Source organism: Tyto alba, unplaced genomic scaffold, assembly GCF_018691265.1.
Source record: "Tyto alba isolate M040663 unplaced genomic scaffold, T.alba_DEE_v4.0 Super-Scaffold_6, whole genome shotgun sequence".
Lineage (NCBI taxonomy): Eukaryota > Metazoa > Chordata > Aves > Strigiformes > Tytonidae > Tyto > Tyto alba.
Genome location: NW_024881327.1, coordinates 42,733,559 through 42,747,447, shown reverse-complemented (window position 1 = coordinate 42,747,447; position 13,889 = coordinate 42,733,559). Strand labels below are relative to the sequence as shown.

Genomic DNA, 13,889 nt, shown 5'->3' with positions numbered 1-13,889 from the left:
CATTACTCTTTTTGATTTATAATTGTTTTAAGCATACCATTATTGCATTACTTTTCTCATGCTCTGGTCTTTTCATTACGCTGTCTCAGCAGTTCATGAGTTGAAATTAGTTCATTCTGTTACTGACTATAGATATTTTAAGGCCTAGCATTTATGCTTGCTCAGCAACTGCATTAGTCCCTGTCTAGCTGTAAGAAAGGTTAAATATAGTTTTGCAGAGTTTAGCAAAAATTGTACCATTAAGCAACTACCCATTCCCTTCTTTATTGTTAAAGTGGTTAGTGACATGCCAGGGCTTGGTTTTGCCTAGCAGACCTTTCTTTTTGTTGTGGTTTAGGCCTGGTTGGCAGCCAACCACAGTGCATCAGCTCTCTCTCCCTTCCCCTCCGGCAATGAGAAGGGACAGAGAGCCAGGCTTGGGGTTCAAGATAGGACTGGGATGGGGAAAAATTTCCCCTTTATGATCACGAGCAAGAGGCAGACTCGTTAGGGGAAGAAAAAAAAGAACATACATTTATTACAGACACTAACAACACATAACAGAGTAGGACAGTAAGAAGCATTGCCACATCTTGAGAACACCTTCCCCCCACCCCTCCCTTCTTTCCGGGCTCAGCTCTGATCCCGATATCTCTACCTCCTCCCCCAGTGGCGCAGGGGCAGGGAATGGGGGGGTGCCGTCAGCGCTGCCGCTTTCTTCATCTTCGGTGAGGGGAGTGTCTGGAACTTGTTCCTCCTGCTCCATCGTGGTCCCCCTCTCACAGGAGACAGTCCCCCACAAACTTTCTCCAACTTGAATTCCTCCCATGGGCCGCAGCGTTCCCCACACTGCTCCGTCATGGGTCACTAACTTCCTCTGACTGGATTCCCTCCCACGGCTGCAGCCCTTCCCGAGCTGCTCCGGCGTGGGACTCCCCCGCATGCTGCAATCCTCCCAGTGCTGAATTACAGCAGCGGGGCTGCCTTTTCCCATGAGACCCCGGCCTTCTTTGGGCACAGCACCTTGATCAACCATGCGAAACACAGGCCATAAATCAATATCTGCTCCACCGTAGATCTTCATGGGTGGCAGGGGGGGGCCGCCCTGCTGTCTCACCACAGGATACAGGGGGGGTCTCTGCTCCGGCACACCTCCCCCCTCCTTTCTTCCTCCGTTCCTCCACTGACCTTGGTGTTCACGCAGCTGCAGCAACTCCTCCTCACAAGTCCGACTGCATGTCACCCACCACGTCCCTTCTTAAATACGTTATCGCAGAGGCGCAGCCAATTGGCTCAATTTTCCAAACAGAAGTGGAGCTGACGTGGAGCTGGGGGAGCTTCGAGAAGCTTCTCACAGGGGGCTGCCCCGATAGCCCCCTCCCCTGCCACCAAAAAACTCCACCATTCACTCAACCCAGGACACTTTTTCAACAGCAAGTTACGCTGGGGCCTTTTGGCCTGCATTGGGTGAGCATTCCTGTTCCCTCCTTTGCCAAGTTGAATTTCCTCTTAGACACGGTTGCATGTAGCTGTGCTTCCAGATGCTATTTGGATGACTGTTTCTTTTATGTGCATAAAGTAACTGCAAGGGCAAAAACTTGAACTGATCTCAAGTTCAGCTCAAAAAGCCCAAAATTTCCTTGCTATGGTGAGCATCTTAATCACTGAGACACAGATTTGTATTCTTTTCAGTTGGTATCATTTCTGGTTCCACAAATACTGCATCTTTCGTTGACACCTTGTGCAAGTTCAGCAGGAGAGGTGGTAAATGGCCATACCCAGAATTTTTTTCTCTTAACTTGTATGGGAAATCCAATATAATTTAATTTATCAGCACACTATTCTATAATAAGGTAAGGCTGTCTCCTAGTTTTTTCAGGGAATGTTTAGTGGCACCAACTATAAGGACTATATTCATATTTAGGTTAAAGATCTTACATCAGCTGGCATGTCTCCTTTGTTATCTATGTGAGACCTCTAAACTCTAGAAAGGAATCTTTGTGCCTCTGTGTTTAGTGTTTCAGGGTGCTGATTCTAGGGAGCTTCCCCCTGATTTTGTGGTTTCTGCACTGGATAGGCTGAGCACTTCACCCCATGTTTCCAGATTCTTCTTGGGGTTAGGTGCCTCTGCTGTTCCCATTGCAACACTTAATTTGTAGCTGCTTAGTCCTTTATTAGGTTGCAAAATCAGTTAATAAATTTCCACTTATAGTCTCCCTTGTAAGTATAGTTCAAAATAAGCAACATTTTTTCCTTGTATTTACTTTGCACTTCCTGTGTCTTAAGCCACAATAAAAATGATTCCTTTTGATGTTTGTACTTCTATTCCTTTCAGTTTATTCCTACAGGAGTCTTCTCAGTCATTGTTTACCTTGTAATTCTGTTTGCAATGCCACATCACCTCTGTGACTTTTGTTGTTGTTGTTTGTTTGGGGATTTTTTGTTGTTTGTTTGTTTGGTTTTTTGTTTGTTTGTTTTCTGAATTTTGATTCCTGCTGCTGGTATGAGGGTGGCCAGAAATGAAAAACATTTAGGTACATTTGCTGTTTACTGCAATGTAGTATGGGGTTTCATACTCCTCAAAATTTGGAGTTTACCACGTCTTGCAAACTTTTACTTTAATTCAGTGCCAGCTTACTTTCTACATTTCTGCTTACAAATTGATTTTTTTTTTTCTCACACCATCGAATGCTTATGTGTTTCTTTTCTCTTAGGTGTTTTTTTTTTTTTTTTTTCCTGTTAATAGCTTGAATTTATTTTTAGCTTTTGTTTTACCAGGTGAGTATTATTTCTGAGATTGCAGCTCTTACAGCAGGTGCAGCATTTTTTAATGTGCTTCAGATGCTACAGTGATTTAAATATTTGGATGATCTGGAGGAAAGGCTAAGAGCAAAATCATTGTTTATATTTATGCAATTCATTTTTCAGAAATTTCTCTCTTGAGGCTGTGCAACAATATTGCAATAAATTTTATATACAAGAAAATTTTATATAGGAGAAAAAAATTAGTATTGTTTTCTAGAACAGCTTTTTTTGTTCTGCAGCAGTTCCTTCTCACTGGCCCAGGATGGCTGGGGTCTGCAGGTGCTCCTGAATCACTGGGTTCACATGTCTCCTTAGTTATTGTAGAACAGAGAAATATGTAACTACTTTGTCATGTAAGGTACTGCTGGAGAAAAAGCTGTTTGCAGTATGCTTATCTGATTTAATTAAACACATTGATGGAAGGAAGGAGTCAGGATGAATGTCCTGTCATATGTCATGTCATTTCTCTGCAGTCTTGTGAGAAGCATAGTCTTTTGGCCTAAGTTCCCTTCCAAGCTGTCGTCTTTGTAGGATTGTGTGTAGAATGCAAAGACAGTAATAAATGATCCTGCATGTTGATTTTGTTTAATAGACTTGCCATGTGTAGGAATTTTTCCTGAATTATTACTTCCTGAAATATCTTGAGTTCTGAATTAACAGAATGTTAGGAAGAGTGAATGTGGCTTGCTTTTTAATGTGGAAGTGAACACAATCTGCTAATTTGATTTGATTTTTAACTATTTGCTTAAGTCTCCAAAATGTTTTTGAGGTGTTACAAATAGTTAGGCAACTTCTGATATTTTATGACAGGTCATGGTATTTAAAAGAATTTTCTCTGCTTCCTCTCTTGTTCTTGTGCAGAAAGTTTGTTTCTTTCTATCTGCTTAGATGTATTTTCTCTGAATTATTTTTTTCTTTTTCCGTTGAAATTGTTCAAGCTCTATCTCTAGGATTTGTATATTTTACCAGCTTAATCCTTTCAGAATGCTGATTTTTGGAAGCTGTTTTAGAAACTGCTTTCCTTTCCCGATGTTTTGACTGTGTAGTAGCCTTACCACACATGTGCCACACCAGGATACTGCTTAAATGAGTGTTGTGGTCCATTGCTCTTCAGGAAGGATGTATGTCACCCTTAGCATAGGTTTGAATACTGTTCTGCCTTGATTCCCTCCCTCTCTTCCCAATTCCTTTCTTGCCCAACTATGCACACAAGTATGTCTTTGAAGCCTAAGGGAGTTCAGTCAGTGCCTGTATCCCTGTTTTAAATTCCTTTTTCAGGGCACTTTCTGATCTGTGTATTATAATATAATTTCTTTGGATTATCCAGTGCCGCCAAGTAACAATTTTATAATTATTTCACACCATGTCCATATTTACAGGTTCTCTGTTAGTCTCTTTTCAGGATTTCCTGTCTCAGCAGGCTTCATGTCCCACTCCAGAACCTGACATCTACAGAGTTATTTGGGATGTGGATCATCTTGTTTTAGGATATGAAGTTAGTTTTTTAATTGCTGCCTTGCCTGGCTGTGGAGTGATAGGTCTTGTCTGGAAACCATTTCTGACAGTGTGCTGGGCGGAGTGCCAGGGAGGCAGCATGCAGTTCTGCTCCTGAGCCTCCACTGTTGTGACAGTGCCCATCAGCAACCTCTAGTGCTGCGTGCTCTGGTGTCTGGGCTCTGTTCATCATGAACAGCCACTGAAACATCTTCTCTTCATGATTTCCAGCCCTTTCCAGCAGGATTTTAGCAATCCTTCTTAGGACCTATTGCTGCTTTGCAGGTTCATAATTTTTTAGTAGCGTGGATAGATTTTCTGCTTTGTGAGTGAATAAAAAGATGTTAGTTTGAATAAACTGCATGTATCATGATTTTATAGGCTTGTATGTAGAGGCATATGTTTAAAAAGTTTTCCTTCCCTGCACAACAGTAGATCATGGTAGTGAGTTGCTGATGTAGGGTAATTCAGAGAGTAGGCTATCATGGCTATCACCTTCTCTCTAAAGTGTCCCATACACACCAGACAGTAGCAGCAAGGGACATGCTGCCTCATATATTAGGTATGAGACAGCATGCAAGAGATGCTGTAAGTATTTGAGTTAATTAACATCTGTATAAAGTATTTATAAAACTAAATTAAACTTGCAAAATGAATAGTATGTTTTCTCCAGTATGTAATGCAATGATACCAAATCCAACATAATATTTCTTGTTTGGAATGTATTGATATTTGTATTTCTGTTTCAATTTGAGAAACTTAGGAGCAGAGTAACCTCTGTTGAAAATAAAGGCTGAGTTAGAAGCATTTGTTTCAACACTTGTCCCCAGCCCTGCCTTCCTCCTCAGGCTCCAGTTTTGTTTGTCCATCAGTGTGCCTGGCTGGCTTGGCATAGTGACAGGTTTTCTATTTGGGACTCATCTTGAGCCCTTATTCTAGGATGCTGCAGTTTCTACATCATGGTTTTTGTGTGCTGCTGTTTGCAGTGTAGTAAATAATCTGCCTCATGTTTTAGAGGACATGGACAGAGAAGCTGGCTTTATGAACAGATGCACTTTGTTAACTGGGGAACAGTGTCTCATAAGTATCAGCATTGATCAGGGGTCTTGCATCAGTCTCCATTTGATGACTGTAGTAAGGAAGACAGTGTTCATGCCCACATAATTTTCTGTTTAAATAGGCAAGACAGTGGAAGGTTGAAAAAGAAACACAAGCAAAGGAAACGACCTGGCTAAAGCCTCACGGACAGAGTCAGTGCTTGGTCTTTGATTCCCCATTCGCTGCTCTTTCCCTTGGACAACTCTTCCCATTCCTGCTGCAGTCACTGAATAGGCTTAATCTCCAGATTACTAAATTCTGGGAAAACTTCCAGATTCTACTTTTGACATCTTGCCTGTTCTTTCTGCTTTTCCTTCCCCTACCATTTTACAACCTTGCTTTCTATCTCTCTAGCTAAACCTAGATCCTGCTGGAACCTGTTACGATATTCTGAAATTTGCCAAATTAAAACTTGTCCCTAGAGTGTGCAGAACTCACTGTACTGAGTGGAATTCTTTCATGCTCTTGTTAACTGATTCCTTGCAATCATTAGCTGATAGATTGCAGATTTTAGTTTAGATATGATTTTAAACCACTAAAGGGTGAGGCAGAGATGCAGTCGCTGTCTCTGATAACAGCGTTTCAGTGTTGTCCAAGGTTATGAGCTCACGGGATTTGGGCCCTTCTGCACTTTTTCCCATTGCCAAATGCTGCTATGACTTACGCCTGGTAGCTCTGGCACTTCAGCTGCAGGCTTGCTCTGACCAGACCCAAGCCACTAGATAGGAAACTGTTTATCTTTCCAATTTCTTCCTTTCTCTGAATGGAACACCTGAAAGCAGTGCCCAGTGTAGAGTTGCCAGACTGCAGATTATGGAGCTGGGAGATGGCTGTGGCGTATGCAGATGCTGTGGTAGAATGGGGAAACCTACTGCTTCCCGGCCTAAGTGATACAGTGGCCCCAGAGAGGTGCTTGTATCACAGGCACAGGGGTGCACAGGGATGTCATAGCTCAGGGCACCTATTCTGCCTCAGGGGGACTTCTTGCAGGAATTGTTATGTCAAAATATCCTGGCTGCATTCTCTCAGTTTTGGAAAAGATCATTAAATGAGGCTCAGAACTCTCCATATTGGTTAGCTCTACCACTACCACCAGTATACCAGAAAAAAAGAGCAAAACTGCTGGTTCCTGCGTAAAAAACTGAGCATGGTGTGGGTTCAATTCATCCTGTCCTCTGGCTTTCTGAAAACCTTAAAGTGTCACTGACTTTCCTAAGGATCCTTATGCAGTGTTCACCAAAACAGATAGGGTAAGAGATATTGAGGGAAGTTGGCTTCTGTAATTTAAATTACTTGATGATGATTTTTAATTGCTTGCTTTCTAAAATTGCTAGGTGCTGGGAGCCATTAGTTTTATTCTGTGTCTAGGGTATGTAGAAATAGGCTAAAAATAAATTATTTCTTCTGGGGAGGTGTTATTTTTAGCAAAAGGTAATGTGTTGAAGAAAATTCCCCTTTGTGAATAATAGAATATTTTCCAATTGTGATAGCAGTCATTAGTTTTTCCAAAATTGTTGAGCTACATCATAATTTTTAATACTAAATATTCAGTTTAATATACAGTAACTGAAAAGTGTGTACTGAAATACAAATTAAATGCTATAAATGTAAAGATTAAACAATTGCTGTTGAGGTGTAGAATAAGACAAAATTATTTACTTTTTACTTGAGAGCTATGATTGATATGATTTTTTTTTTTGTTACTTCTTATGTTAACTTATGGCAGTATCTAAGTTTAGGTGTCAAAGAATCAAAAATAAAATTTCATGGTAGTGCTGTCATATTTGGCTATCAGACAAATACGAAGAGGACTATTCAGAAATGTATGGGAATACAGATTTTTATTTTTAAGACAAAGTGTTATCAGAGTCATTTATCACAAAGCTGTTAGATGAATTGCTTTGCAAGTAGGCATCATGTAACGAGATGTATTTGAATATCTTCAAAATAAGCAATGGTGGAAAGATGTTTGTACCATTGCTACTTTAATCACATGTGTTGTAACCTCCCTCCAAGGAGTACAACTCATGCTGAGGTCTGCTACCAGGGCTGGACTGTTTCTAAGATCTAACTTGTTTAAAGTTAGCTTGGGTATTTCTGCTGCAATTTGCAATGTAGATCTAGTTTTAAATATAGGGGAGAGTATGATCCAGAGTGAATGTTCATTCTGGATAGAAGTACTAAGAGAGGAAAGCCACTATTTTAAAGTTAGCATTCTCAATTAGTGAGAAGTAAAAACTACTTAAAACCCAAGGGAGTGAATTTTCTGTCTTGTCCCTGGCTTAGAGCTCTTAGTCCCTTCTCTGTCATGCTGAGTACAGTTGGAGGAAGAGTAGGGGAGTAGCTTTTTATTGCATTATAATTCATTGTTGCTTTGTCCTTTTAAATGAAAGGCAGCCAGTGTGCTCCAATACATCTGAACATGTGACTGTGCTACATAATCTTATTTTCCTGGATATTATGCATAAATAAATAAACAGCAAAGCTAATTTGCTGATGGCATAACTGAAGAAGTCAGTAAGTGTTTTACATCTCTGTACATAAACTGGTTATGCGTAAAGGGAGAGAACATCTGGCTCATAAATATTCTCTTTTTGTGAGTGAATTCAATTACAATATAATATAATGGTAAAGGATTAGCTAAATATTTTGCTGTATTTTTTCTGTAGCTGACTAATTGTATGTGTTATCTTATTTCATTTCAAGGTAAGAAGAGAAACTTTGCAGTGTTTCATGCAGTTTGCAGATGTTAGGATAAGGTTAGAAGCAAAATATGTCAAAGTACTTAAACACCTCCAGTGACTTCACAAACATTAAATTAAGGTAATATTTTAAGATAGTCTGCTTTTGGCGCAATTTGGTTAACTTGTAAGGATTTTTTTAACCATCACAGTGCTTTAAATCTCTTGTTTTAAAAAAAAAATTAATTCAAAGTTCTGTACCAATACAAAATTCAGTTCCAGTTCACTTAAAGCCATTGTGTTTTACGAAATGAAGAACAGGATGATCTGTGTATGAAAAGTTTTGTTAGACAAAGAAAATATTTAAGTACTCAATCACTATTTCTTTCAACTGCAGCACAAGCTTAATTCATAGAAGACCAGGTTGGAAAGGATCTCAAGGATCATCTGGTCCAACCTTTCTTGGCAAAACTACGGTCTAGACAAGGTGGCCCAGCACCCTGTTCAGCTGAATCTTAAGAGTGCCCAATTAATTGTTCTAATTCAGATGGAGTGTTCAATTTGGGGGTAGTAAAATGGAGACTTGCAGTATCTGATGGTGCTCTATTTCAAATATTGAGAGTTTAAAATATTAAAGGCTGTGCTCTAAGTGTCTGACAAAGCTAAATAGAAGCTCTTTGGGAGAATGTGTTTAAAAGAAGAACAAAAATGTTCTGCAGGAGCAAACCAGAACGGCCATGCATTCAGCAGGTATTTATAAATAGGATCATGCAGGAACACTCATGGCCAATTGCCTTCTAACTCCTAATTCCTCCCTCTTCCCTGCTTCAGAGCTTTCTGGTGGAAATGCAGTGAGCAAACATGATCAACAGTCTTTTCAGCCAAAGATTTGTTCTCATCTTCTTCAATTTTTTACCATTGTTAGGCTACACTGTTACCAAATCTTACATTCTCACTTCCATTTGTATCTTTGCTAGCTTTTATTCCTTCCTCAGTGTACTGGCTGCCTCCTGCCTCAATTTCTGGCTCCTTTTTTCTTTCTCTACCTTCCCCTTTCTCCAGTGCTTTTCTGGAAACTTCTCACAAAGTAAAATACGGGTTTCTTCCTCTCCTCAAATTGTTTTATCTCCCTGTCCTATCAGGTTTTTATTCTCTTGGCACAGATAAAATTTTTGTTTGTTGTGCTTCTTTTAACTCTTCACTTTTCTTACTGATGCCTGCAGTCGGTATTGGCATCTGTGTCACACCTGCCCTTGTCTTTTACTCTCCTCCTTGCCTGTCTTTTACTCTCCACTGACACTTTCACTGAACATCTTACTCTGTAGAATGCACCTTAATATGCAGCTTAATATCTTCCATCTTTGGGAAAGAGAAAAAAAAAAGAAAAAGCTTTTGACCTGCTAGCTGATCTTCCTCCTTTTACCTCTAAGATTGCTCTCTTCTTGTTACACAGTTATTTTTCAACCTCTTGAATCCATTTTTTGTTTATTGCTGCTCTCCACAAAGTCTCTAATGACTTTCTTTTGAAGAAAGCTCAAAACCAGGACTCCATCCTCCTTACTGACTCACTGTTTACTTAAATATCTCTTCTGATCTGTACATAGCTTTTCCATTTTATAGTTTGCTTGTAAATTCTTTAGGATAGGACACTTTTATTTCTGTGTTTGTACAGTATTCAGCTCAATTAGTGGGTTGTTTTATGAGTAAGACTGTGAAATACTGTGAAAGTACAAGTGACTAATATGTTTTTGATCAAAGGTTCCTTTCCGTTCTCCCTGGATATTTGACCAGATCAAATTATGTAGGTTATCAGTGGGATTGATAATAAGTAGCATTTTAAAATGGCACACGTAGTTATCAGCAAATGTTGTCTCACAAATTTGCATTTTTCTACAAATTTCGAGCAGAGTTTTACTAATCCTTCTCATGTGAACTGACTTATTTAAGTCAGTGGACTACTAATATTTGACACACAGTAAGGATATGGCTCATAATCTTGGGAAAAGCATTTGCATGCACACAGGGAATGTTGTCTAGTGTTTTTGTTAAAAGCTTCCTCCTCATTCCATTCCTCCTTATGAGATTTTTTTTAATTTAAAAATGGGAAGAACAAGGTAAGCATGATCTGACTGAAATGTGATGCCTAAGGAGGTTGTCTATGAACCTAACTCAAATTGTGAGAGAAGAAAATTCTCTCTGGATAGGAGTTATTATTTTGACTTCACAAAAAAATGTCCACTGGGGTTCTAGAAAAAATGGAAATGTCTTTAACTGCTTAAATTACACCTAACAAATAAGGGGAAGAGCCTCAGATTGATAGACCATAGAAATCACAAAGTTTCAACTGATTGAAGACAAACAAACACAGGGCAATGATTGGTGAACTTAGGTGGAAGAGCAGGCACTGCTGAAATTGCAGACACGCACTAGTCCAGAAATTTAGAGGTATTTACAAAGAAAATGATTGACAATGTTTTTTCACAGACTCTAACTGTGGCTTTTTTGAGACTTTACACATCATTCACATAATTGATTATTTATTTTCAATAATAAATTTTCTATGTAAGTATTTTTCATGGAAAGGAGAGAACACATGTTCATTTTCTGTGTGTTTGTGGATATAAATTATTCAGTGCACATTTACTCAACTGTGTTGCTTGATTTTTGGGATCAAATGCCCTGCAAGGTGACATTTCCTCCAGTTTCAGCAGTCATCAAATCAATAGGAGGAAGCCGCTCAGTGTTACCTCAGCAGAGGAATCTTCATTCTCTAATGCTGCATATCTAAGTTGGGTGCCTGACTGAGAAACTTAAGCATCCAATATACAATGGAGAAAAAGAAGTTTCTGATTCAGATTGTCTTAACTGCCCTCCAGAAGCTACACTGAGTATATAGGAACCTTAAGTTCATTACAGAAGCATCTAGGGTATTTTTCTAAGACCAAACAGTTTGACTGTCTCTTGCACAGATGCTGAAGGGAAGTACCTTCTTGATCCAGATTGGTCTAACCATGGCATTAAATAGTTGAGTGTAAACTTTGTTTGTTGTACGCTTTGCCACTGACTTCAGTGGAGTTGGGATTTTATGTGCAATGTGTATTGCACATAGACCCTTTTGTCTTTGGAAGAACAAATCCAAGATGATAAAATAATGTGGCCATCTCTATCACATGGATTAGGGTCATTTTATACAAAATAAATATCAGTATTTGCCAGAACTCCTTTCTAACTTCAATCAAATTCTAGGTATATTTTCTTATTTGTTATATTTACAGGTTCTCACAGGTATTTTCTGAACTGCAGCTAGTATTGTCATCAAGTTTTTGTGCTGTACTTGCTTCCAGTAAACATGTAGAAGATTCAGAATGATAGATTTGAATGGTCCACCTAAAGCTGCAGGTAGGACTGGATCCTTGTTTTGGGATACTGTGTTATGCCTAAGGCTTCAGCGATGTACCAGGCCATGCATGTTCATAAGGAAGGTGTTGGTGATCGTGAGGCAGCAGGTTCTGGTTGTTTGGGGTTGCTACTGGTATGCTTACCCTCTAAACTGAGAAAGAGAATTGGTTTTGTGCACAGGCTTGAGGACTGCATGGTACCAGTGTGTAAGCAGACAGGATATCCTGAGGTTGAAAGGATTTGGTATGTGAACAAGCATGGGCAAAGGCATCAAATGACTGAAAAGGATAGGGCAGGCACTGGAGAGCTGCCAGTACCATGACAGGATTGACCGATGCTCTCAATGCAGGAATAACATTTCTAGTATTGTTGCCTACAAAAGCTGTATAGAAATAAAATGTGTTCTATACAGGTGAAAAGTATTGAATAACTTCTACTTTCCCACCTTCTCAAATATGAAGATTTTATAATCTTTACTTGTCAGGTTGAAGATGGTTCTGTTTTATTTTGCTTTGTCAATGAGAAAGGGAAGAAGGTCATTCCATTGCTATTTTTTCTCTCCCAACCTTACTTCATCCTGAAATTAGATGTTTATCCCTGAGCAGGTTTTTACATAACATTTTACTTTTTCCAAAATCACATGCCCATTTTATAGTAATAACAGGGTACTTGAATATACCTTCAAAACCCATATGTCCTAGATTTATTAAAAAGAAACTAAACCAAAAAACCCTGTGCAAGATTCATGCAGGGTTACACAAAATGCTGTAGTAATGCTGATAACTGAATTGTATTTCTTGCATTCAGTTCCAAGGCCTAAGCCACATACTGTCCCTCTCTAAATTTGTTTTGTGACTACATACTCCTTTCTCATGCTGTAGTGGTGGTTTTGGTACAGAGCCATTTGTGTAATTTCTAAACTTCAGTGGTGCTTATACCTTTTCAAAATACGTGCCTTCTGCAGCAAATAGTTCATGGTTTTGTGAACAGATACTGAAAGCTTAAGGACACTGCTTGTCTGTTCTGCTGAAAGAATTTCGCTGTAATATAAGCCATTAAACACTTGGATTAACAACAAGCCTTTATTTCATAATGTAAATGAGTAATTTTCCTCTTCTACTTGTTTTCCTATTTCTGAGCATACAGATTTCAGCGGTGCTTTTCCAAGATGATGGGATAATGCAGTGAATGAAAGTAGCAGGTCTAAGAAAACCTCATGACCTGCAAACATTCCCTTTGTCCAGCTTTTCTTTCCTGTACAGGGAAGCCACAGAGATTGTTTTCTGCCTCTCATTTTTTTCATACTTTGTAATTTCTCTTTGATCTACAAAACTAGGGGGAAAAAAGATAAATAACAGTTATTTTATCTTCTTCTAAATGGTTGCACTGCCTCTAATGATTCCATTTGCATAGGCAGATATGTGGCAATTTCAGTATGTTTATACAGTCTGACATTGAGCGACTGTTGCTTTTGCTGCAGATGACAGTATTGACTAGCACAGAATTGTGGCCGCACGTTAGTGTGTGGTATGTGTCAATGCAAACCCATTTAAGCAGCTTGAAGTTTTTTCTCCCTCATCCCATCCCTTAATTTTGTCATTGCCCATCTTACCAGCAGCAGAGCTAAAATAATTACCTGCAGTCTCATTTTTCACTTTACTACATGCAGATCTTGTGCGGTTGGGCAGCGAGCGGCTGACTGGGAGGGGCCTGCTCTGATGCAGCACAGGCATATGACAGCAGTAGCAGCAACAGCAATCAGAGCCCTTCTCCGGGCGGGTTTTGCTGCAGTACGCTGATTGCGACTTTACAGCATCCAGCAAGATCCCCAGCAGCAGGCGCTTGGAGGAGACTCTGCGTGGGCACTTGTTTAAGGAGTACCTGACTAAACAATTGGGTTTTTCTTTAACTGCAGGAGAAGTGCCTGTATTCCCTTCACGCCAGCTCCCTGCTAGCTTTCTGCATTCATAATTTATCGGAGCCGTTTCTCTCTCTGTCTTTCTCCCATTACTTCCTTTTCTTTCTCTTTTTTTCTTCTCCTTTTTTTTTTTTTTTTCTTCTTTTTTTCCAATCGTTATCTGTGTCCCGTGCCGCCGCCCCCCCCCCCCCCCCCCCCCCCCCTCCAATCTGTGCTGCATCACTAGCTCTCATTATGCTGTGCTCAGTAGCCCAGTGTGTTCTCCGCCTCTGCTAGGCAGTGGCAGCATGGATGGTGCTCTTGTGACGACCTCTGCTGATGCTATCAGTCCACTGCGGATAGGCATGCTGAGTAATCCTGCTGTAAATGGGCGAGGACACGGACACACGAAAAATTAACCACAGCTTTCTTCGAGACCACAACTATGTGACTGAAGGTAACATAAATACTGTCATTATTCTCTTCTTGCATTGCATACTCTATGCCAGGAATGCACTGTCATGTTTGTAGATGTA

At 39.8% G+C, this 13,889-nt stretch overlaps 1 protein-coding gene across 7 annotated transcripts in view; it reads left to right on the top strand.

The window, feature by feature from the left end:
• Window positions 1-13,889, top strand: part of PPP2R2C (protein phosphatase 2 regulatory subunit Bgamma) — a 205,490-nt gene that overhangs the window by 47,537 nt on the left and 144,064 nt on the right. The window contains exons 1-2 of one of the 7 annotated variants that reach the window (XM_032984472.2): window positions 13,179-13,333; window positions 13,651-13,810. The exons of 1 other annotated variant lie outside the window; for it this stretch is intronic. In XM_032984472.2, the coding sequence (XP_032840363.1) occupies window positions 13,741-13,810 (70 nt within the window). In that variant the 5' untranslated portion in view covers window positions 13,179-13,333; window positions 13,651-13,740. Of the gene's footprint in view, window positions 1-13,178; window positions 13,811-13,889 lie in introns of those variants that run through there. 5 more of the 7 variants (XM_032984473.2, XM_032984475.2, XM_032984476.2 and 2 more) reach the window with 5 other exon arrangements.